The 25,078-nt window shown below is 41.0% G+C and overlaps 1 protein-coding gene across 1 annotated transcript in view; it reads right to left on the reverse strand.

The window, feature by feature from the left end:
• Positions 1-25,078, reverse strand: part of LOC310942810 (adhesion G protein-coupled receptor L3) — a 198,404-nt gene that overhangs the window by 78,077 nt on the left and 95,249 nt on the right. Inside the window, exons 5-7 of the mRNA XM_083908251.1 lie at positions 20,075-20,184; positions 7,607-7,621; positions 4,331-5,131 (exon numbers count right to left, since the gene is read on the reverse strand). Coding sequence (XP_083764377.1) covers positions 4,331-5,131; positions 7,607-7,621; positions 20,075-20,184 — 926 coding nt within the window. The remainder of the gene's footprint in view (positions 1-4,330; positions 5,132-7,606; positions 7,622-20,074; positions 20,185-25,078) is intronic.

Raw genomic sequence — 25,078 nt, forward strand, 5'->3', positions numbered from 1 at the left:
ACACTCAACATCAGAATCACCAAAAATACACCAGTGCATCTACATATACAGTATTAACAACTAGAGGTAGATCAATTTTGTCCTATTTTTAAATCGGCATCTTACATCAGGCACAACCATGCTTTATAGACATCTGTGCTGTATTTGTTTTGATTTTTGATTGTCAAAGGGTAATTTCCTGGTAGCGGTTCTACTGCCTATTAGGTTGACTCTAATGTCTTTATTATTTATCTAGCAGATGCTTTTTCCTGATACAACTGAGCACAACACAAAAGCTTAAACACACGATACTAGTATTATGCTCAAACTATTTCATAAATTAGTAATTTAGTATTTGGTTTATTTTCCCACACTGGGGAATAATAAACAAGCAGCTAATTTTGGCTTTGTGTGCCGGGATGGAATTACCACATAATGTTCTTTGAAGGAAAGCAGTGATCTGTATGATGGAGTTCAAGATTGGTGCACACCAGGAAGTCACTCTGGAGGGAGGGACCCAAGTTTGTTTGGGTGGTCCTGAGTTAGTAAGGCTGTTCTAAGAGGCAGATGTGGCCCCTTTGCTTTCGACTATGGAGAGCTTTTTTGGTGTCGGATACTGACATCTACATCCACGATACCAGTATCATCTGATGTAGTCTTTCTTTACAAAATTACACTTGGCTCTTCAGATTTTTTTTCCGTCTTTTCCGCTAAAAATAAGTCCACTGACATCATCACTGCGGCTAAGCAGACATGTGCAGCCCTCACTCACATTCTGGTCACATGACATCTCTCTTTAAATATTAAACATTTATGGGATATTCAGGGGTTTTGGGTTGCATTGGATTTTATATGTTTTTCCAAAAGCAGTCATTTTGACCAGCATCGATCTAAAATGGACAGTGAATATCACATCTTTTCAAATTTTACACAATTGTACAATTTGGGAGATAAAAAGGTAATTCAGACAGGGTTATAATTGTATATATTATATTATGATAGAATGATATTGACTGGGTTCAGTTCAGTCCTAAGAGAGGTTTAGTTGACAGTTGCAAACCTTGAACCATTGGAGCAGAGATCTGCATTGAGACCGTGGGGTTATCTGGCAGCAGTGAAAGGCGCAGTTGGCTGCGAGCAGAAAGCTGGACTCTCAACAGAGAAATTCTAGCCTGCTCTGTGTATTCCAAACTGTCCTTGGTGGACCGTACAGTGAAGAAAGCGTTGAAAAGCAGTTGAGAGGAAAATGCTTGCCTCCCGAGGTCAATTTGGTCTTAGAAAATTAGTTAGCGTAGTTTTCATCCACTGACAACTATAGAAAGTCCAATCTCTTTTCAGTTTGCTTCATCTTCGTGAATGTTCCGGATGAATAAAAAAAAAACTATGATATGTACTGTGAATATGCACGTTTGCTCTGCCTTGATGTTATTAAAAGAGAACCATAGAGACATTTATTTTAGTTGTCCTTGTATGTTGTTCACTGAATCTGCTCATGAAAAAGAGTGATAGTAAGAGAGCTTTTATATCTCGCTGCAAACAGCAGTCTGTGCAGCACATTTTTTTTTATCACCAATTCAGTGAATTTAATTATCAGTGGAGTTGTCATGGAAGCACTTCCAGGCATAGATCATCTGTCCTTGAAAACAGGCTGTTTTGGCTTCGACTATGGAAGAGATTTTTAGGGAGTATACAGATTAGCAGAGGGTTTTTGAATCTTGAGTGTTTGCATTAATGTTAAATTAAAGATTATTTTCACTTCTTTCACAAAGAAATACATAAAATAGATCAACATGTATCAAAATTGCAAAAAAAAAAAAATACAATAGAATAGTCTGGAGTGCAGATGCCATTAACCTGCACCTGGCTAATGTGTTGGAGCATGTGCTGTGCTCTGGCCCATGTGATTTGGCATGCAGCAGTGGGCCGCAGCTGTGGCTTTGGTCACATCTCTCCTGCTCGGTTGCCCATATACCATGCTCCGCTGGTATAGCAGGTCATGCATGCTCATGAAGGTGGAAGCACAAGTGTAAATGAGTTGGTGTTACAAATGATCAGAGAATAACACCTTGCTCAGGGTGTGAACAGACACTGTGATCATGACACTGGATCAAATTACTAAAGCCTAGTGTGTTTGGGGGAAGTTCTACATCAGTGTTTGACTCAGAGGATGCTGGGGTTTGTTCAGTCAAATTTACTGAATGACTGCATCAACTTTATATTTTCACACCGCAGAAGAAATCCTTTGTTGATGAAGTTCTTTGGCTTCTTTACAATCGTGTGTTTTTGTTGTGAAGTTCTGTGACCGATTGGCCCAGTTTGCCTTTGTCACATTTATCTCTCTGATCAATACAGTCTAATTGGTGAGGCACACAAATAGTACAAATAATAAGAAGCAGCAGCGAAAACTTATTTGTGTGCTGTGAAGAAGTAGATCTCGTCGAATGCTGATACAAACACAGTTTCCTAACACCTTAAATGTAGGCTCCTCTCGTGATGCAATATTGTAGAAAATGGGTGCAGCTAACAACTTGCTCTAACCACAATGAATCCCATATTTCTTCTGGGAGTTGATCAATCTGTTTATTACTTTAGAGTCCATTCAATCATTCTTTCATTCCCTTATCAGTTTGTTTATCTGACATTTATATTTGTTCTCCGACTCCATCCATCTATTTAATGCAACATTTTACTATCTATATTCATGCGGCAGACTCTTTGGAAGGCAGCCTATTCTGCACAACAAAAGACAAACACACAACTCAACATCTCACCGGGAAGTCGAGAGAAGGGGACATTTGCATTTGTATGTGAAAGTGTGTGTTATCATTGCATGCCCCTGTTAAAAATTGATGGATAAACATTTAATACAGAAGGCACAAAACAACACCATTTCTCTCCGCTTAACTACAACAAATGATATTATGTGTAGCTGCGTATCGTCAAAACCAAACAGTGCATAGTCACTGAATGAATGAATATAATATTGGGTGTGTTGAAGCAGGAATTGTGTGTATAAAAAAATATTGGGGGTAAACTAACAGCCAGCTGAGGGAAACAAATTAAACTGGCAAACAGCAGGTAGAGAAAGCTCCAGAGGAGAAAGCCGAGCCAGGGACTTCACAGTCAAATAACTTGTGACATTTTTGACTAGAGCTGTTGATGAGATAGCACAAAGAATTACTGTGTTGTGCCAAAAAAGGTTATTTTTTCCATTTCATGCTTCCCTCACAAGCACCAATTTATAAAAAGAACTACAGAGTGGGGAAATCAGACTTTTCAAAAGCACTTTTGGGAAGTTTAACAAGAACAGTCACTTGTTCCACTGCAAAGGCAACAGTGAAAGAGAGATTTGATTTGAAGGTGATTTAAAGTTGATTAAATTTCTTTTCTTTTTTATTTTGCTAAAACAGAAGTTACTCAATGTAATTGTTTTAACCTAGTTCATCTGCAGTACTTCATGTGGAATTGTATTTTGAGATGTTTATATTTATGTACGTAGTGGGAGTGAATTGTTATGCTCGCGCTTATCCAGCCTACATCTTTCTTGAGCCCATTATTCAAGCTTCAGAGAAAGAACCCATATTTCTGATTCATACTGAATGTACAAAGGTACATAAATCCCGCTCCATGTGTAAATCAGCAGGGTCAGAGTTTAGAAAACTATACAGTTTATAAGCTCTGCTCTTATTGTCTATGTCATCAAATGTGTGAACTGTGCCCTCATCTCCATCTGCTCAAATGACTTGATTGATTTAATGGAATGTATAGAACGATACATGGTGGAATTAAATTATGTTATGTCCACATAGTTTATTGTCTCAATATGTTGTTTTAGCTTCTACAAATTCTACTGACATCAAGTCAACTGAATTGAGAGATCCCTCCATTTAAAGTGAGAAGAATCCCTTATCAATGACGACTTGCTTCAATCGTGTCAAGATTGTGTATATCAAATCCATCTAAATAGCATAATACTATAATTATAGCCAAATCCACTCACTATATGCAATGAAAAGCTATAATAAAATATAATATTACAAATATAATGCATATAAGAAGGCCAAAAACATGATCAGTGACCTTGACCTCAATGTCCTGATCATTCTTCACGTCACATTTCAACCTTTGAACCAAATGGACGAACAACCCCCCAAAAATAACACCTCTGGCAGTGCTTGTCTTCAGAGTGGAGGTACACACCTGTCTGATGTTCTGTTATCATTCACACAGCTCTCTCGACATACCCTTGAACATTTCAGCAAAATGCACCTTTTCAAAATCACTTAACTGCTCAATACACTACTTTAATATCAAGAAACTGGAGGAAATGAATAAATAATGGCGTACTTACCGAGTCTGTTGTCCAACGCACCAAAGTCAAGGGAGTACTTCACCACGTGGTAGTTGTTCCACACATACAGCAGGTTGTCTCTGGGATTATAATCCACAGCGGCAATGTACTGGTAAGAGTTGGGGAAAGGAATGTCAAGAAAGCCATCTTTACTGAGTTCTGTGTTGTAGATGTAGTCGATCTTGTTTCCTGTCGCTTCATTGTCGTCGTCCTCGTACACCGACTTCACTACGTACAGGATTCCGCAGATCATGAAGGCGTTGGATGCCGAGCGTTTGTCATAAGCCGTGTCCCAGGTTCCCTCAACGCGTAGTGTGTAGGGATTAAGCTGGCTGATGACGATCCGCCCGTTGTTCTGCTCAGTGGCATAGATGACCCAAAGGCCATTCTCATCGACAGCCAAGTCGATGTCCGATTTCCCTCCCCAGCGGTATGGAGACGTGTCGTGGTAGTTGGCGTTAGCAATAATGGCTTCGCCACTCTTAATGCGAGTCCGCAGGTCAAACTTGACAATATTGCGCGTACGCTCCTTGTTGAAAAAGAGCGCTCCATCGTAGACCACAAAGCCAGTGCCGTCTACGCGATGCGGGAGTTTGTAGGTTGTTGTCGGCCTTCCTGCTATGAAGTCTTCTTTGGAGGAGTACTCGGTCAGAGTATCTGTGCGATACGGCGTCCATGGCATGTAGTAGATCTTATCAGAGGCTTGGAGAGGGTCTTTGCACCAGGCTCCAGATTGGTGGTCCGATTCGAAGAGGTGCTCGCTCTGGTACACTCTGCGCAGAAGCCCTGGGCACAGGAATACTGAGGGGCCAAAATAGGGGAAAAACAAGTACAGAGTTACATTGGCAGGTATTATTTGCCCCAAAAATATATTTAAAAATGAGGTTCAAATCTGTACCTCAGACTGCTTCACTGTGAACATGCTGAGTTATATCCTCAAACATCAATGTGAGAATTACACTGAATGTAATTAGTGATGAAGTCAACATGGTTGCTGCTCAGTTTTGTAATACCTTGACTCTATGATGGCTGGAAATGAACCAGATCTCAACAAAAACAACACGCACAGACAAACTGAGTCTGAAATGTCCTTGTACTTTCTATGTTTACATCTCATGTAGTTTGTGTCTGATTCTTCAATATTAGCCACTATTGTCAACACATTTCTGTGTGAGCGGGGCGTGATGAATGGATTCAGTGAGGGTTATCACTTTTCAATTGATACAACAGAAAAACAAGCTGTAGGATTTTAACTCTTCTCAAATCTCTACCAAATAATTGCACCAAAAAACAAAAAGTGTTTTCTGTTATTAAAGCACCAGTTCCTAATAATTAGTACAACACACAAATCTGAGTAAGAAAGAAAAAAAAATCTATAAATTGCTACGCTTTAATTATCGGCCAAGGCAGCCCCCACACGGAGAAGGAAAACAAAACAACAAAATACAGTAATTACATCATCTGTGTAATGACTGCCTGTCCATTATTTCATCTACATGGCATTTTTAGTCTGCATGATTTACAACACCCCACACAGTAACCTAATTATATGTGAACTGGTTTGTACTCAAATCTGATAAAGCCAGACTAAGGCAATACAGCTGTAGCAGGTCAAAAGCAGGCTCTGATTTCTGAGAGCTAATTTGTGCCTATTATGTGAGATGGAGGGAATTGGAATTTACTGTCTTTCTAGAGATCTCAATTTAGTCAAAAATTACAAAAAAACTGGGCTAAAATGGTTTTAATTAAAATTTAAAAATTAATAGGCAGATAAGCCAAGATAACAATAATGATAAATTAATAAATTATTGGCTGGCAGTTGGATTGACAGGAACAATAAATAATTTAGACAGTGCAGTTTTCCCTTTTTTCCCCACACATTTGAAACCAGAATACACCAAATGAAAACTCTCTCTCTCTTTCTGTGTGTGTGTGTGTGTGAAAGCTTGTTTCACTGTAATGGGCCAGGCGGCTGACACAGCGCTGACAGGTTCTCGCTGCAGACACGTCAAGAGGTAAAAGTTGAGCGCTCAGAAGAGAAGGAGAAGAAAGAAACTGCAAAAACAGAGGCTTCTTTTCCCTTGTAATCTCTTAAGATTAAACATGGTGTCTACCCGCAGGTGGAAAATGTGCCAAGATGAGGCCCGCTGACGTAGTACCTCGGCACACAGCTCAGTGGTTGCTCTGCTAAATGCTCAGAGGGCTGTTTCATATCTACAGTTGGGAAAAGACTACATGTGCCGAGGAACAAGGTCAGAGCGGGTCGAAGCTTTGCATTAGCAGCATAGTGAAATCTGCAAATACGGTGATAGCACTGAGATGGAAGAGTGCACGAAAGACACACGCCAAGTGATACAAAAGCAATCATGGCTTTCATGGGGAATTGACAAAACATGTACCGCAGCAGCAAAGTCACTTCTTAAAGATGCTTTTTTAACTTCTACGTCTCCTTCATATCTCATTCTCTTTGCCACAGTTTTCAGTGATGTGTCATTAATTAATGACTACGATGAAACTCGAAATTTACTGCAGCGCTATTAAAGCAGAACTCTTGACTCTTGTTTAATGATTTCATTTACATCTTTGACTTTAATCCAGCATTATATTTAATAATGTGACAATGGCCATATTTCCCAGTCAAAAAAAAAAAAAATCAATAAAAACACAATGCTCCTAGGGCGTATGTTAAGATTTAGCATATGTTCTAATCTGCAGCATCATGCAGTGCTGATAAAGTAAGAACATGGCTGTTATGATCTGTCTTCAGTATTGGCTGGTGTGTCCCTGAAGGTTATAGTCATCATCATGTTAGAGCTATAATCCAAAATGCTGACAGCTTATTGGACAAGATATTGATCACCCACATAGCTCTCTGCTTTAATATTATGCAGCTGATAAAGCAGAGCTGAAATAATCTTTGGTTATTAGAGCTGAAAAAGAGCAGGAGCAGGTCTATAATGACCTTGTCATAGAGAATGATTAGATTTGTGGCAATGTCAAAAGACATGAGATGTTTGTGATGGCATTAAAGATATGAGTTCAGGACAATAATATATACAGTTTTGGACCTGGCTGCAGCAAGTACACGACTAAATGAGACAGAACTTTCCCCATGAATGACATGTTTAACATCACCAATGATGTGCATAAACATTCAAATGTCCAAAACCTGTTTCTCCAAACCCGTCACCAATAACAGAATGAAACTTAAAGGAAGCAAACGTATGCTAAAATGAATACACAGGTGAAAAGGAAAAGTTGTTGGTATTTAGTTACCTTTTTGTTCCACTTCTATTTTTAGGCATGAAGGGGAGAGAGGACAGAAAAAAAATAAAGAACAGATTAATGATGTCATAACTGTCTTTATTTTATAACAGTCACAAAACAGTAAAACAGGGGGTTAGTAGAAAAGACACATTTTATCATACAGTAAAAGGAGAAAAAAGCACTGCATCACGCGCGCCTGTCGGAAAGAGACAGATTAATCACGTCTTAAACTGTACAACATGTTTGTGAGATGGGAATGTGTAAAACAGATGTACAGCACAGGGTTTTTTCTTTTTCTGAAGTCATAAAAAACACCCGGACAAGCAGCGAGCTTTCAAGTTGAAGGTACGACTAGAATGACCTAAATAGACACAAAATATCCCAGAAACGTTATATTCACGGATTTCTTTTGTCCACATGGGGGCAGTGGAAAACGGAAAGCCATGATTAATCGGTTAGCAACACACCAAAAACTTAACTGAACAGCAGTCTCAGTCTTTACAACCCGTCTGATGGAGTGGTTTTGGTCTCTACCAATTTCTGCTCGACAGTACAGCCTTAAACTAACAATAAGCCCAGATTTAAAAGGCAGTTCACAGTAAATTCAGTGACACAACTGCCTGCCATTGGAAGTAAAGACACTGAAACAGACAAAGAAGGAACAACACAGAGGAGGTTCAGGGATGTCGTGGAAGAGCACTCTGATACAGCCCATTCAGACTCATGAACATGACGCATTTCCATTTTGTTACTGCTGTATTTTCGTTCCCCAAAAAAAATGATGAACAGACAGGAAACGCAGAAGAGGAGGAAAATGAGACAGAAAGAGGACAGCGAGGGGACGAGCAGACACATGCAGTGTTTGTTGACCGCAGGAGCGGAATGTGAAGCTTCTTCTTCTGCTCCAATGGTCCGTTCCTAACCCTAAAACATCGGAACAAATCTTTTCAGACTGAAGACATTTTGCCTGACTAAAATAATATGAGCGATCAAACACTTTTAAATGTGGGCCAGTAAAAAAACAAAACAATGACTGAAAAGACACTGAAACAACAGAGTCAGATAATTGATTCCCTATGAGTAATCTCTTTCTCATGTCTAAAGTTAAAGATTAGTGCAATTTTAACTCCTCCTTTAGTGTGTACCACTTGAAAACATGTTAAAGCTGCTGTGTTGAAAAACTATTATAAACCGTAACTGCATATATCACTTTCTCTGACAAGTCTTTTATGTCAGTCACAGCGTTTTTCTGATCTCTTCCATTTGCAGTGGTGGTTGGGATTCACACAGCAAGTCTGCTCCTGTCCCTTTCACTCCAGTAATCCTGGTTCTAATAAGAGAGGATTAACCTCTGTTACCAGAGCTTACAAGAGTCCTTTTCACCAAATGGAGAGTGCAACAGAGTGAGGTATGGAGGTCGGTGGGTAGGTGTGGGGTAAAGTTTGAAAAATGAGAAAGTTATTAGAGGAGAACAATATAAATGCAAGGCAGCGAGCCAATGCAAAACAGAGCAGTGACATGTGGGGTAAAAGAGCAGCAGAGAGCAAAATAACAGGGATGTGAATAGCTTTCAGCACGTCGTCTGCGTTTGTCAGATCATAAAAATTGTATAGAGGGACAACACAGCACCTCATCAACAGCAAACACTCCAGCTGTCATTGAAATACCATAAGTCCACACCAGGCCTGAGCAACAACAGCTCCAGGCTACTTCTGCACCGCCATTTCAGGCAACTCAAATTTGCCATTAACTCCAAACTGAACGTGAACCCATAGATCAAATCAAAGTAAACAGCTAAACGTCTCAGATTGAAGCCTCTTCACCCCCTGTGAGCAACAGCCACACAACAGGGACTGCAGGGAGGCCGGCATTTCTGATTGAGCGATCGCTAACAGTGGTGAGGAGAGAGGAGGGTAATGATCTATAGAGAAATGCATTAGCGGCGGGGATGTGAGAAGTGGTATACGACGCAATCGCCAGGGGAGATGGCGTGAAAATGGAGTAAAGGATGTGGATGAAATCCCTGACAAGAAAACATGCCACTCCCCGAGCTGCAGTTCAGCATCTGGCCCTCTTGCGTGACCGGAGCACGACGCTGAACGCAGCAAGGTCACCTGTGAGATCACTCAAATCAATTTGTTCATGTTACGTCCGCTGCCGTTTCACTACATATACTGTGCGGCTCAGGCTGAGGTATAGCTATTAAACAAGCCTGGGATATTGTGTCACAGATACAAGAGGAGCAGCGGGAGGAAGCAGAGTGAGACGGGGAAGTGATTCATTTGAAAAGCTCCTTTACTCCAACCCACCAAGCCCCTATTGTGACTGTGATACAATTTTGGTCCTGAATGTCACCGAGTATCTAAAAAGCACTTTGTTATCTTTCCTCTGTCACTTAAAAATATCAATGACCCCAACACTTTGATGGTAGTCTTACCTTTGTGCAAGGCAGGGTTTCTCACTCCTGGTGCTTGGGAGCCACACACCTGATTCAAATCAGCTCGTCAGTAAGCTCTGCTAACGACCCATTCATTTGAATCAGGTGTGTTGGAGCAGGGAAACACCCAAAACATGCAGGACAGTGGCTCCCCAACACTAGGAGTGAGAAACCCTGGTGTAAGGGTTATATCTTCTTCCGCCACATAAACTAGATCCTTGAACATCCTTTAATAAGTCTGTACCTCTGTCACAAAGCACTTGAAAAGCTTTGTCCTGTTGTTTAAGACACGGTAAATAGACGGCTATTCTGGCACTCACACAGATCAAACAGCTTTTTACATGTCCTCTCATTTCTGGATAAATTAGACATAATAATCTTCTAAATGATGTTGATCTGAATGAAAATCACAACGATGTCTAACAGTGTGCTTCAGTGAAGTGAACTTTACAACACAGAGTAAAGTGACGAGCTTATTATTTGAATAATACAATCAAAACACTGTGAGTGGCCATCCAATTATTGGAATGCAAACATGGTGTTGAAATAATTTGAATAAAATACGCCGCTGCTTGCTATGACGAGATTGGGGGCTGTTGCGTTAAGAAAAGACTCATTAGATTTCACCAACTTAATTGGCTGGAGTGGTTTCAGCTGCAGCTTAATGTTATAATTTGACAATTATTTTGATGGATGATCAGTCGGTCCAATCAGTCTGTCACCTGACATTAGAAAACGGTTCATCATTCGGCGTTCGCAATGACAGTTGGTATCTCATTGAAACTTGAAAAGGTCTGGCACATTTCCTCTGAGGGAAAACGATGACCAGCTGTAACCATCTTTCTTTACATGCCAAAACAAACCAGAGGGAGGAAATCGCATTGCTGGCAATGAGGATGAAAATGTAAATTGACAGATTTCCTGGGCTTGTGATCTGTAACTGGAGATTAATCATTGTATGCACCAAGGATTATTATTTTCTTACAAAATACTCAGACAGACAGGAAGTTTTAGTTTAATTTGTTTTTCTTTAATCACTTTTTTCTTAGGTGTTATCCATATGTTGATCAGTGCTTAACCATTCAACTAATTCTGACAACAGGTTTGGGCAATTAAGCAAAAACTCACTGATCTGTGTTCACACAGCCTAGAGTTTGGCTTTAACCTGCCAAACACATAAAGCTCGAAAAAGCAACACGGCTGAATCTGCAGCTTATCTAACTGGTCAAGCTGTTGTAGTACATTTGCTAAGCTGAAAAGGAAACCACCTATTGTACATACAGTACATTATATGTATGTATATGGAGGTGGCACAAAGATAATCTATCTATAACACAAGGTGCGTCTGCCTGTCTGTCTGTCTGTGACGGGCATATCTCGCTGACTGTTAGTGAGATCGCCTTAAGACTTTGGATATGGGTTGAGCATGGCCCAATGGTGTGCATCCTTGATTTTCAAATTTTTGGGAGAAATTTTAATATTCACTGATTTATCATGCTGCACTTTTGCTGATTCATCACTCTACACCAGGCAGGCAGCGGCTCATCAGCAGCAGCTGCGCTGTCTGGAGCACGGAGGTGGGAGTGAAGAGGCTGTCCTCATGGTGGGTGAGACATTTTCACACGGTTCACCGCAGAACATAGTGTTAAACTGAAATGACGAAGTCGGTGTCCATTCACCAATATGCGAGCACATATTTATTTTGCATTAGCATGCTACTACTTTGCAGCTAACTTGGCGAACCTGTTTCCAAAGGTCAGCTAGCGAGGCTACGATTAGCATTAGTGTATTAAATTAGGCTTTGAGTTCCTAATCATGCATTACCATAACTGAAAAATCTTCTTCAGCTCCCACTATAGGAATACATACTTCCCACTGGCACTGCACTAGTTTATATGCATTTTGCTTGCTGTTGTATGTAACAACTTGAATCAGCTTTGACTATGTACAAAAAATGTAAACAGTAACCTGATATTCAGTCAAATTACTGTGTTCGGCTAGGTGATGCATGCTTTCAAATATCTTTTTTTTTTACCCGAGTTGGCACCCTTTATGCAAATTTTAGTGAAGCTCCTACAGAACACACACGTCGACCAGCCAACGATGTGGGGACCTTTGGCTAATGTGAGCAGCAACACTGTCATGTGAGCGGCAGCTGTATGGATTTTCATTTGAATAATTAATGCTTCCCAATTTCGCACTAATGGTGGAGAGGTATCAGAATGGTATCATTAGCCGCTAATAGAGATTCATGGCAGAATGGCTGCAATATTTTTTGCAATCCCCCCCCCCCCCCCATCTCTCTTTCTTCCATCTTTCTCTCTCTCAGCCAAGGAGTTGCAGACTGCAAACCCCTCAACTCTATCCCATCAGCTTTTTAATTAATGACACAAATTACGGGGCTTTGAATAGCATGTGCCTAAGGATGGGGGACGACGTGCAGACTACCATCTCTCTTTCTCTGAATTCTCCCTTCATCTTCTACATTTTTTCTCTCTCCTATCATTTCCCCTGGCTGGAGCTTGCGAGCTCGCGTTCGTACCGTCGTTACAGGTTTCCGTTTCTCAACAGTCCTCGTTTTCTTTCAACCACTTGTCTGCTCTCTCTTTGTGCTCTCCTCTCTTACTTATTCAATCTCCTCCCTGGTGTCTCCTTTCTGTCTCCGTTGCGTTCTGCCTTCCCCTCCTATTGGGACGCAGCTATGCTATCTCATAACCTTGACAATGCAGGATGCGATGTGTGTGTGTGTGTGTCTCTTTTTGAGGGACAGGTGCAAGGACTTGGCATGGATCCAGTTTGCTACCCACGTGGAACTAACCAACAGAGGGTAGAAAAGACGAGTGCAGCCCAGGCAAAACAACATTAAATATTTTATTTTTTTGTGGAACGTAGCAACTGGAGCAGAAATAACCTAATTGCACATTCTAAAAAGCGTCTTGATTTTCAAGGACCTTGAAATTATGTAGGAGAACAGAAGGATGTGGGGGAGAAGAGAGCAGTCTGGTGTTGCTGGACGTGGTGGAGCACCAGTGAACAAATTAGAAAAAAAAGAAAAAAACAATAGAAACAGAAAAGGAGCTTTGATTAGTAGTTTGATCATTAAAAGGAGAGACCCCCTGAAGAGACCAATCTCTAATTAGTGCTATATCCTCGACACTTGGCATCGCAACAAGTCTCTCAGACGCGTGCGAGAATGTGTGGGAAGCTGGATGGAGGAAAACACTGCGATAAAAGCTTTGCTTTTGTTTTATAAATGGAAGTGTTTATGAACAGAAGCTTGGTAGAGCATACATTCCAATGGCCTGGGGGGCACATTTTGGTCAAAAAAATGTGAAAAGCAAGCATGAGCCATATGTGTCTATGTTAGGCGGCAAAACAGCAGTCGCTTTAAGGAATAACAAGCTGATAGATTACCAGCACATATACTGTAGCTATTAGTGGGGGGAAACAGTTCCCACATGTCCACATTCACCCCTGTCCAATATCATCATTTATCTACGATGGTAATCACTGTGTCCCTGGACAATTATCACCTCCTCTCAACTGGGAAAATTATATCTTCTTCTTCTTTTCTTTTTTTCTTTTGAGGGGCATTGTTTATTCACAAACCTTGCTGCCTGTAATGTAAACATTATTTTACAGTGAAAATGCAGCTAATATAGCATCATAAGATGGCGAACATTTATCATACTGTGTTGTAATTTTACAAATTATGGTGACTATTTATTCTAACTGATTATAATTGTTATTTTGTAATGAACTTCACAGAAGTTAACACAGCATTCCTCAATGAACAAATATGCTTCATATTAATATTTAATATACTGTCTATGTGCATTACTGATGTTCTGAGATGGTACACAGTAGGACTGAACAATTAATCTATCTATAATTTTCAAATAGAAATGAAAACTTGAAACAATGCAATTAACAACTTGCTAATTTAATGTCATTTAATTCTTCGCTATTTGACTGTTATATCTTCTATACAATTCAAACATGTTGGATCTCTAAAAGCTGTCATTCTAGTGACAGAATATAGTTTGTGTTTTGATGGTGTTGTCTGGTAGTGCTCCATCACATATTAAATCTATCACACAGTAAATCCTTGAACTGAATCTTGACACAAAAAAATTAAATCATCTAATAAGAATAAGAATAATAAATGTATATTTTTACCAATTGTTCAGCCCTAGCACACTGCAAGCAAAAGCCACTTTAAATTCATAATCTAATAATAATAATGAAGATCAGACTCGAGTCAATCCATTTGTTAAATGTATATTGAATTTGCAGCTGCAGTAATATCACCCTTCAATCACTGAGCGAGAGAAACTGACTTGCAGATAGACAACAAAACACATAACAATATCAAATACCCACACTGGCATCATTTGTCTGAAACTTCTGCTCGGACCCATCAGAGCATCTCCTAAAATAACGCCCCCTATAGCAGCACACGTACCTCTACTGGTTTGAAACTGTGATCAAACAGCAGGCTCTTGTTTAAAAGTCGCACACATCCATTCATCTGCCACACCCTCGTCCCTCTAATGCTGACTTTGTCGCTCTTCTTACCACTTCACTTAGTGGCTTATAAGCAATAGATGCCCAGTCTACGTTTTCTCTGGAGCAAAGCAGCCACCTACCAACTCACTCATTCAGTGGTTTGAGGGAAAAAGAGTAAACGTTCTGTGTTTGTACACATCACAGCAAAAAGGGATGACGAACTGTGATTTCAGCAGAAAAATAAGAGGTAAAGGGAAAAGGTCTTCAAAGGCAGGAATTCTCGGCACAGCCCGGTTCACCAGTAATGTGTTGTGACAAGATCAGTCTCTGTAAATTCAGGCCGTAACACCACTGTGAATCTGGTGAGTGTGATATGAAAGTCATTGTCATCAGAGCTTGCAGTGCGAGATGGGGAGTGGCCAGCTGTCACTGAGTGATGAGATAGCATTACAGCCCTCTTTCACACATGGAAAGAAGTGGTCACTCAGGTGGGAGAGAGCAGGGGGGGAAAAAACACTGTCTGGAGAACAACACTAATGCTCACTGGCATTTCAGCAGGGAGTGAAGAGGGTGTGGTTGTGTGATGAATCAGCTGTCACGGTGTTGACTCTCACGCTAGACCTGATGAGCACGGATTGGAGAGCTCAAGGGCAAAAAGCCACTGAACTTCCATACAATCTGCTTAGTAGATTTACTGATAACATTAAATGGAGTGAATTACTCTTCAAAAGCTTAAAAGTTGACTACAGATTATCCAAGGCAAAGAAAAGTAGCCGAGGCCTGATAATGTCTGAGAATGACAGTGATTTAAAGCCTCAGCGCATACATTTTTAGTGATTTATGTTGTTGTTGTTGTTGATATTGTTCTGACCCTGTTCCGTCTTTGTGACCAGGAACAATGTAACAGCATTTGCATGCTGCGTCCTTTATCCAAAAACAGGCTCTCCAAGCAATACCATCAGACCTGAGCGAGAAACATATGTGTATTAAACAGCAGCAGCACAGGGGCAAGAACTGTTCATCCCATGAAAGTGCTTCTTTGTATTTTCAGTCATACTCCAAACTGTTAATAGCCTCACTTTACTAGCACAATGTAGCTGTCTTGACATAAAACATAACAGTTGAACAATGTTTTAGACGCCACAACACTAGCTTAATCAGCACTGTGTAAACCCCTGTAACATTTATTTTCAAAGATATATTTTTTATTCATCAAAAATCCTTTGTGTATGTGTCGCTGCATCAAAACAACAAGCTAAACTGATGTGACAAAGATTTGAGGAGGTGGTTTCACATTGGGTTTGTTTGCCGTAGGTGTGACCACTGGATAACTGGCCTTAATCACACCATATTAGGCCCATGCTGGATTGCACGTGATAGCCATGTGTGGAGCATCAATTTCATGCCTCCACTTGCCAACACAGAAGGACACAGATAGGTAGCAGGTGCTGAGTAAAACTTGCCAAAACAATCTCTTCCATTATTCGATTAGGGCCTCCTGAACCTGCTAGGTGAGCTGATATTAGCAGAGTGAATTAAAAACTAATTAGGTGAGCTGGAAATAAGAGAACACGACATATTACATGGCAAGTTCCAGTGAGCCCAGGATTATGCTGCTCCGTTCAAATCAGGGAACTGATTGCGTGATTATATGCCATGACTTCGCTTTCAAAGCGAGAGGAGTATCTGACAGGGCTGAGCCGGATCCCACTGTGCGAGACAGGATTTTGCATTGTCCTTATTAGCTCCAAACAGTGGGGGGAACTAGTGGTTTATGTATAGCAACGCACCCCCAGCATGATTTCTTTTCTTTGTTCTCTTGCTCACTTTCCATCCACTCTCAAAGTGTCACTTTTGAAAAAGATACACAATTAGCCGCTACCTTTTTTTTCTGGGGTGGACGATGGGGCCGACTGCTCGTGTGAACCAATTCTGTCAATTTCCCATAAAAAAGGACGCAGAAAGATGCAATAACTTGAAGAATGGTGGATGCGAGGGTAAAGGAGAAGGAAAGCAAAAGCATGCTCTCAGCAACAGATAAGAAGCGCAACAAAGCTTTTGGTGCACTTGTTGTGTGACGAGTTTCAAGAATTTGACGAGCAAATGAGGAGATGTAAGCTCTTTATTGCAGCTGAGAAAGAGGACTGGGTGGGACGGAGGGTGACACAGTTGTGTTGACCTGAGTCCAACCTTTGGGAGGAGCTATTAAAGTGAAAGTTACATTGAGAGAAAGATAGAGCGCGGGCAAGGGAGCCAGGTTTTAATTGAGGACACCATGAGAATAGATGTGCATCTTGCTGCTGAACTGTAGAAAGTCAAGGTGAGAGGGTGGAGGCAGAGACAGATGTCAGCCACTGGAGCACAGTCCTGTTTATGAGGCATTATCCAGGGTCAGTGCATTACTTCTGCCTGAGGGTAACCTCCCTAATCTGTAAAGTGCATGGAGGAACATGCACAAACTGCACAAAACAACCTGTAAATATGATTACAAAGTGTTTTTGCCATTGCTTTTACTTTCCATCAGCTATCAGCTTGGATGCCAACAGCTCATATGAAGTAATTATTCAGACAGGAGCTCGAATGAAAATATAATGGATCAACGCCTTGTGCTGTGACACTGTCAGCACAGCACAGGCAAACACCGGCACTCTCCCTTGTAATTCTATTATTTTTATTCCATTACAACTGATAGAGCAGATCAAATTGCACATTAATAAAATCAATATTGTATCTGCAGCATGTGTCCATCGATTACGCACACTCCTCTGCTATTAATAAGAGTAGCTCTGGTTGTTCAATCTTGTCGGCTTATGAAGATATGGAGTGCAGCGGTGATTCATCCTACATGAAAAGAAGCTCAGTCAGCTGATGAAGACAAAATCTGTCAGTGAAGGCAGGAGTAAAAAGAGAAGCGGGAAGAGACGATCCTTTTTTCTGTGTGGGGCGGGGGTCATCTTAGTGACAGCGTTTAAAGGACAAGTAAGTGAGTGTAAGTGAAAGTGAGGGCAACTTGGAAGAAAAAGAGTATTAGGGAGAGGTTGTCAGTGGAATACAGAGTCCAGACTCCATCACTGACAGAGAGTTGGAGTCATGGGTGGCTGCTTATCTTATTAAACACTCAAATCCTTCAGTCGTCCTCAAGAACTTGGTAAAGAGGTTTGTATTAATCGCCAAACCACAATCAGAGCATTGGGTGAAACTTTACACTTTTGCCAGAGTTACTACATGATCATTTAGCGGTTTTTCTTTCCATTATTTCAAACTGGTTGTGATAAAAATTCAAGCAAGACACAGAAACTCAAAGAAGTGTCTCTCAATGCGTCTCACTCAAGCCAAAAAGAATCTGATTGCCTCCTTTGGGAAGGAAGAACAGAGTCCGCCGGGCTGTCACACGTGAGGTGCTTTTGCACCCCGTTTTAAAATCCATGCGAAAATCCATCTCCAGTGACCACAAGTGATTGCTCTCCATATACAAATAAACGCCTACATGACTTCTGTCATGTTTATGTGCCGCCAACAGATTCTTCTGGGTTCATTCCATATTTATACAACACAAGGTGCTTCAGTTTTCCTTCCTAGTGCAACTCTAATAGGTGTCCCCCGAAGTTACAGCAACAGTGTTGCCAGAAAGAAACAATACAGAATGAATGTCCCATGTTTAATCTCGGCTTTTAATGAGGAAGAAGGTTTTTTTCTTTTAAATTAAAATTAAAATCTAGTAGGTGGGTGTTAAAGGATATCTTTCTGAATTCTCAGTAGGGGACAAAACCAACCCTCTGACATGGGTGCGTGTCAAAATGAAGTCAAGCAGCCAAATGTCAAAGTGAGCAAAGAAAGTCAGACCTGTGCGGATCTCTAGTGGTAGAATGTGAGATGTCAAGGAAGTCGTCACCTGTGCTAAACATCTTGGAGAATTTCCATAAGACAAGAGGGCGAGTACATTGTGTAACTCGGATCAGGACAGGCCAAGAAATCCAGACTTCTTCACAAATAGCTTTTTGCATGGAGTGATAATATGCGAGTGTGACCATCATATCAATTCAGGAGAGTGTCATTTGCCCAAAGTGGACTTAACAAGATGTGGAGGGGTAGGACTGGTAACCACAGAAGCCATAGTGTAGATATTGGCAACTGGACTTGCTTGAGTTTTGTTGAAGAAGTTTCACCTCTCCATCACTTCTCAAACAAATCAAATCTCAATAATCCTCATAGTGGGCAATACCATTATCTGATGCACTTAATACAGAGGCAAAACACATCCATGGGGGCTAAGAGCCCAAACTGTGCATATTACAGTGAGTGTGGTATAAAAAAGCCACCTGCCAGTACTGGATCACAGGTAGAGGTGGTTTTTACTTTGCAACACGAAAGCTCCTGTCATGCAGTTGAGTGAGTGAGCCACGTCAGGACATCAAATGTTAAAAAAAAAAAGATGGGTTTTGATGTGAAATATTGGACTTTGCTTGGACACGGCAGCTGCAGGCTACACAGATAAACCACCCCTGACCAAATCTTTCCAGTTTTGATATCATTTCAGAGCAAGGCACACAGTATGTCAGGGTTTTGGCACTGTGAGTTTGGCATTCCACTTCAAAGGTTGTTATCACACAATACCTAAGGTCATATGGCAATGTCCATTCCATTTCCTCTGGCCTCACCTGGACTTCCCCTCCCTGTGTTTATACTCTTACTGTTTTTTCCAGTCCCTGCCCATATGTTTCCACCTCGAGTTATGAACAGCTTGATTGTTTTTTTTAACCTGCTACGCTAATTGAATCTTCTTTTTTTTCATTTACTCCCTTCAGAGATGCCTCAACAGTCTGAGCATTAACTGCCATCCGCTGAGCTGAAATGAACCAAAACATTCATGTTTTAATTTTGAAGGAAGTCAGATGGCCTTTCTTGCTGCTACAATAATAAAGACACAATTACTCAAATATATTAATAGGCTGGGAGCTGAGAGAGCTGCTGGGAAGGTTGTTAAAAATAATACCTCAAATGAAAACGCTAACACTAACTTTGACTGAACATTTCATTTTTTGGACAACATTATTCCCACACATCCTGGGTAGCACATCTACTGTATACCAATTGTCTGCAATACTAACTTTATCTTCGATAAATTCCACAACCAATATTCCAGAGGATGTTCAGCGTTAGCTGCAGCTCAGCTGAGACAACCGATGCATTGGTAATGAAGACAATGATGCAAATATTAATCTGTTTTCATTTTTGGCCAAAGACTTTTCACGTGTAAATAACATTGTTAAGAATATTTCCTGGCCTCATAATGGGTGTTGTGTTTTTTTTTTTTTTTAAATCACAGGCAAGTATCACTTGCCTTCACATGGTCTGCTGCCTTTTTAATCAGCACTGCTGGACTGGATGACACATTTTAAGGATTTGTTATTTGGAACATGACGAGCCTGCATCCTGACTGTGTTGTGAGTGTGAGTCACTGCAGCTAAGAGGAACTGAGAATGTTTGGTGGTGATTAACTCTGAAGAGTGAGAGAATGAAGGAATACATACTGTAAGGTACACATTCATATTGGACTTCAAGGTATTTGTAGGTTCCGGGACAAGGATCGGGAAATACATCGGGTCCTGCCACAACAGCACACTGGGTTCGGTTATTACATCTGGAAACAGAGAAGAAATAATTGTATTAATAAAACAAATCAAAACAAATTAGAAAAGGAGCATATTTGACACGTTTTGGTTTTGACAAGTACAGTACTGTGAAAATGTCTTGGGCCAGCATTGAATTTGTTGTTTTAACAATGGTATGGCTGAACTTTTTTTTTGTACAACATTTATCCCCTTAGAGAAATCCCTACAGAGTCTGGGGAACCATGTGGGTTAGGTGCCTAGCTCAGGGGGTACCCCAGCCCTTTGACCCCATTATCTGCTGTTGAAAAGGTCTTTTCAGCTTTTTTCAAGAGAACATCCCATTCACATGTTGCACGAGTTAAACTCATTGTCAGTTTGCTAATACACAAGACCAACTTTCAGTCACATCCAAATGCCAATGACCACAGAATTTGACACTGTTTGTAGGTCCACGACTTTCAATTCCTTAACAAAGGCTTTAAAGCACATACAGATTACATTGTTATTGCTGCATGATGGATGGCAGTGGTGCTGGTGGTGGTGGTGGAGGGGGGGTGGGGGAGTAGACACAATCAACTGAGTGCAAAATCAGCTCCAACATGAAATGTAGGTCTTCATTAAAAAACACAATTACACTGCTGGTGGTGTTCTCCTGTGCCATTTTGTTTTTGGCAGTCATCAATCAAAGCCCCACTTCATATGCATAGAGGCTCTCGCCACACATAATAGCAACACTTATCTCACAGCATTAACTCTTAAACGTTTTGTCAAGTATTGATCTTCCTGTGGTCTGCATCTGTTTGCAAAATTGAAAAACAGGGGATGAAGGCTGGGCTGGTTTCTAATTGAGTACTGACTGTGTATGTGGTCTCAGTGATGCCTGCTGCTGCTGCTGTAAGCTACAGTATTATTCACAGGAATCTCTGTTCATCACATCTATTCTCATTTACAGACTACCATTATCTTGCAATATATAAAATGTATTTATTCCCCAGCATGGCCGTTCACAGTGTAAGTCTTGTGAAGGTCAAGGCGGGGTCTGACACGATGATTCATACGCCACAATTAAAGGATTCTCTAGACCTTAATTAACATTGATTGGCTGCCGACTAATCAATTGAACCAGTGAGGGACAAGCAAAAAAAGGGGCCCATCTCATTCCAAGCCAACCTCGTAATGAGATATGGTCTGCCGATTCTCTCCCATTCAGGCTTTATGGGTTCATGAACCCGATCCTTTCCAACACTGACCCCCTCACCCTCCGTCACTCACTCACTCACTCACTCCAGTCAGCTGACTGCGGCTCTTCCCTGCCTAAGAAGAGTTAATTCCCTGGCAGTAAATGTCACTCAAACAAATAAAGGGTCAAGCCCATGAAAGTGAGAAACAATTACGGAGACAGCAGCCATCTCATCTCTGCACTTCTCCTCCTAACTACAATTTTCTGGCTGATTCTGTTTAGAACGGGAGGGTTTTTGTAATCAGTAGGTGGGAACACAAGTTAAGATTAGATGTCACAAAGAATTACAAGTGAGATGGATAGATGAGATGTTACTCGCCAGAGGTGGTAGAGTGGTTATATGAGCACACATGCAGTACATTTTTTAAAAACACAAATATAGTGGGTTTTTTTGTTTTTGTTTTACTGTATAGGCTTAAAATGGATAACAGGAATAAATTCTTTTCGATAAAACAATGATGCCCAAGAAGTTAAGCTGCATGGGTCAAAAACCAGAATTTCAATTACAGTCTGTAATAACTTCCTCTTGAGGGATTTAAAATCATAATGTGTATTTCACTCGGACTACAAACTTAATCCTGGCCTTTACATCCATCTTGACCCATATTCAAAATCCCCTTTATTACTGCCGTGCATTTTTAACTTTGCACACACGGCCACAAATACCTCCAGAGTGCTTTTCTCTTCCCTAGTCCCTAGGGCTGCTACACATTGCAAGGGAATAAAATAAGGTGAAGAAATGATTACAATTAAATGTATTAAGCACAAATCAATGGTAGAGTAGGTGGTGGGGGGATCAATAGCAGGAGAAGCTGCCCATGCCACGTGCCACAACGACTTCACAATCACCAATTACGGGGGTAATCAGTATTTCATCAGACACTTGGCTCTGATTGAGCCCTTTGAACTAGCAGGGGGAGAGAAATGGATTCACTTTGACTGAGGTATTAAGATATGTATGCCATTTGCATTTGCACAATAGCAGGAAAAAGGCAGAGTGGCTGGATGATGCTGCAGGCAACACGCTCCAACAGGCACAAGGCAAATGATGAAACAAAACAATACACATAACCAGTAGTGCATCAATTCAAGGCATCAACTCCGTACATTAACACCAAATGGATCACAGAGTCATCTGGGTGTAATACTCTGTCAGAACATGAAAACCCCACTTGATTTTGCAATTTCGTCACCAACAGCCAATGTTTTTGAGCCGCATTCCTGCTCCTTTTTCCCTCCTGTTCCTTCGTCTGCTCTTTGTTAGAACTGGCAGATTAGGGACTCAGACTGCCAGCTGATGAGGGGAGATGTGGCACAAAGCACCAGAGTCCTATGTAAGCACAAAGTGTAATCACTATAATCGCTGGCTGATCCCACTGCTGCCTCTGATGACAGTAAGTGGGTTGACTCCCCCTCAGTCTATTGAACAATGCAGGACAACAAATAAAATAAATAAATATCTACACAGGTAAATAACTGAAGCGACGACAGAGGAAGATACAGTCCATGATAGGGAGAGTGCAGGTAGTGTGTCAAAGAGACATTTGCCTGCACTGCACCGGAGGATAACAAAAGAGAATGTTCCCTTTTAGAAAGTGATTCATATCAAGAGGAAATTATCCAACATGCCAATTGCTTTGAGTGATATTATCATAGCATCCATATGATTTTTGCAAAGTATACAGAGTAAGGCTGAATCCCAATTCCACCCCTTAACCCTCCCCCTTCCCCCTACCCCTTGTTTTTGCGCGTTCATGTGAGGGGTAGGGCTGTCTCATTTCTCATTAGGGTTAAGGGGTAGGGCCAAGCCGAAGGGCTACGTAGCCCTCGAAACGAAGCTTCCTCAGGACCACACTTGAAACGGAGGGCTTCGAGGAATTTCGCAGCTTCCGCCGCGTCACCTGTCAGCGAAGTTTGAAAGCTGGCCGTTAAAGACTTGCACAAATGTATTTTCAGTATTTTAATCACGACAGTCATGTGTAATGATTGTATTGTGGTCTTCTTCAATTGTCAACGGTGTTTCTGAATCACTAGTCAAGTTTGTTTTGAATTACTAGCTAGTCGTAGCCGATGCTATCCCGGCGTTCCTTTCGTAAGTGGTTAGCTAGCTGCTATCGCTATTTTTTTTAACATTAACAAATTGTGCCGGAGTGCACAGTTACGTCTTCAGGACAGAACAGGAGATTCTGTCCCCGCTCTCCTCCGCTCTGTCTGCGAGCAGCTTTCTCCCTCTGCACCTTGTGTGTGTGTGTGTGGCTATGGTAATGCAGCGGGTCTGCAGCCAGTCGCTGTAACTGTGTGTGTGAACACTCCTCACAGCGTCGCCGCCGATGTCGTTGGTTAGCAGCTGACAGTCGTAAAAACATAAAAATAGCCCAGGCAACAGACATTACTTGTGAGGACGGCATTTTTGGATTGTTACATCAACAAGCATCGCATCGGCTTGTTGATGTAGCAGTCCGTGAGCGTCAAGTCCGGACGACGTGATGACGTAATGGAGGTGTGTCTCATTTCTTAGGGGAACGTTCGTACCCCTCGCTCACTCAACTCTGTTTTGAGGGCCAAGGGGAACTCCGACAAAGGGGTAGGGGGAAGGGGGAGGGCTAAGGGGTGGAATTGGGATTCAGCCTTAGTGTTCATTCGCAGTTCATATATATTTGATTAGATAGCCTGTGTCACAAAGGGTGAACCCCTTTTATTAAGAGCAAATGTATTCAAAATGTCCAAATAAATCACACACATTAGTATCGGTTCTCATCAGAAAATCTATGTGTAATTTTGTATTTGTACGATAGGAAAGGGAGCGTGGGTAAAAAGTGACGGACGGGTTAATATCCATGTCTTCCTGTTGGGACCCATTACACTTTAGTGATGTCTTTGCCACCTATAGCCAGATTCATTCATTATCATTGGTGGCTGAATGACACAGCATCCATCTTTCTTCCTTCAGCCTGTCTCTTGGTGCAGCACACGAAAGAAGTAAAAACAAACACCTTCAAAAAACCTTGCGTGGGGAAGGGACAAATCTGCCAGTATTAAAAAGGTGACAGTTAAGTGACAATTAGTTTGACGTCTTTAAAGAGAGAGGGATTATTAGTTTAAGTCCCTGTGGAGATCATTTGTATCCTCTTTTCTGTTATTGGAGAATGCAAACATTTTAGTCAATGAGTTCCAATTATTTAGAGCAATTTTCTAAACTGATGCAAAATAGGAATAACTAAAGCGGGGGGAAACAAAGTTAATTAATCTGTTATTGTTTGTCACTCCGGCTGAAGAATAGCATAACAATGTGAAATTTACTTTACAGCTATAAATATATACACATATATATATATATATATATATATATATCGGCACAGCACAATGTCACACCAAAAAAAAACCTCACCTAAATGTGTTGACAACTTGCATTTCGTCCAGATGCTACATATGTGGCTGTAAATAGTTGTGTGTGGTATTTTTTTATTGATGTTTTTAAATCTATATTGACATTGTTTCTCATTAAAGTTTACTGATTCCAGTTTGGTCATGCACCGTTGCATGTGTGAAAAAAAAATGCTTTTTTCCAGCTTAAAAAAAGAAAAGTAGAAGAGTGCTTAACTGCATAGCATACCCTTGAGGCCAACAGCTCAAAGCTACATTAGCTGCCAGTAGAGTAACGCACCCAACTTTGTGACTGAACA

This window comes from Microchirus variegatus (assembly GCF_963457635.1).
Source record: "Microchirus variegatus genome assembly, chromosome: 2".
Lineage (NCBI taxonomy): Eukaryota > Metazoa > Chordata > Actinopteri > Pleuronectiformes > Soleidae > Microchirus > Microchirus variegatus.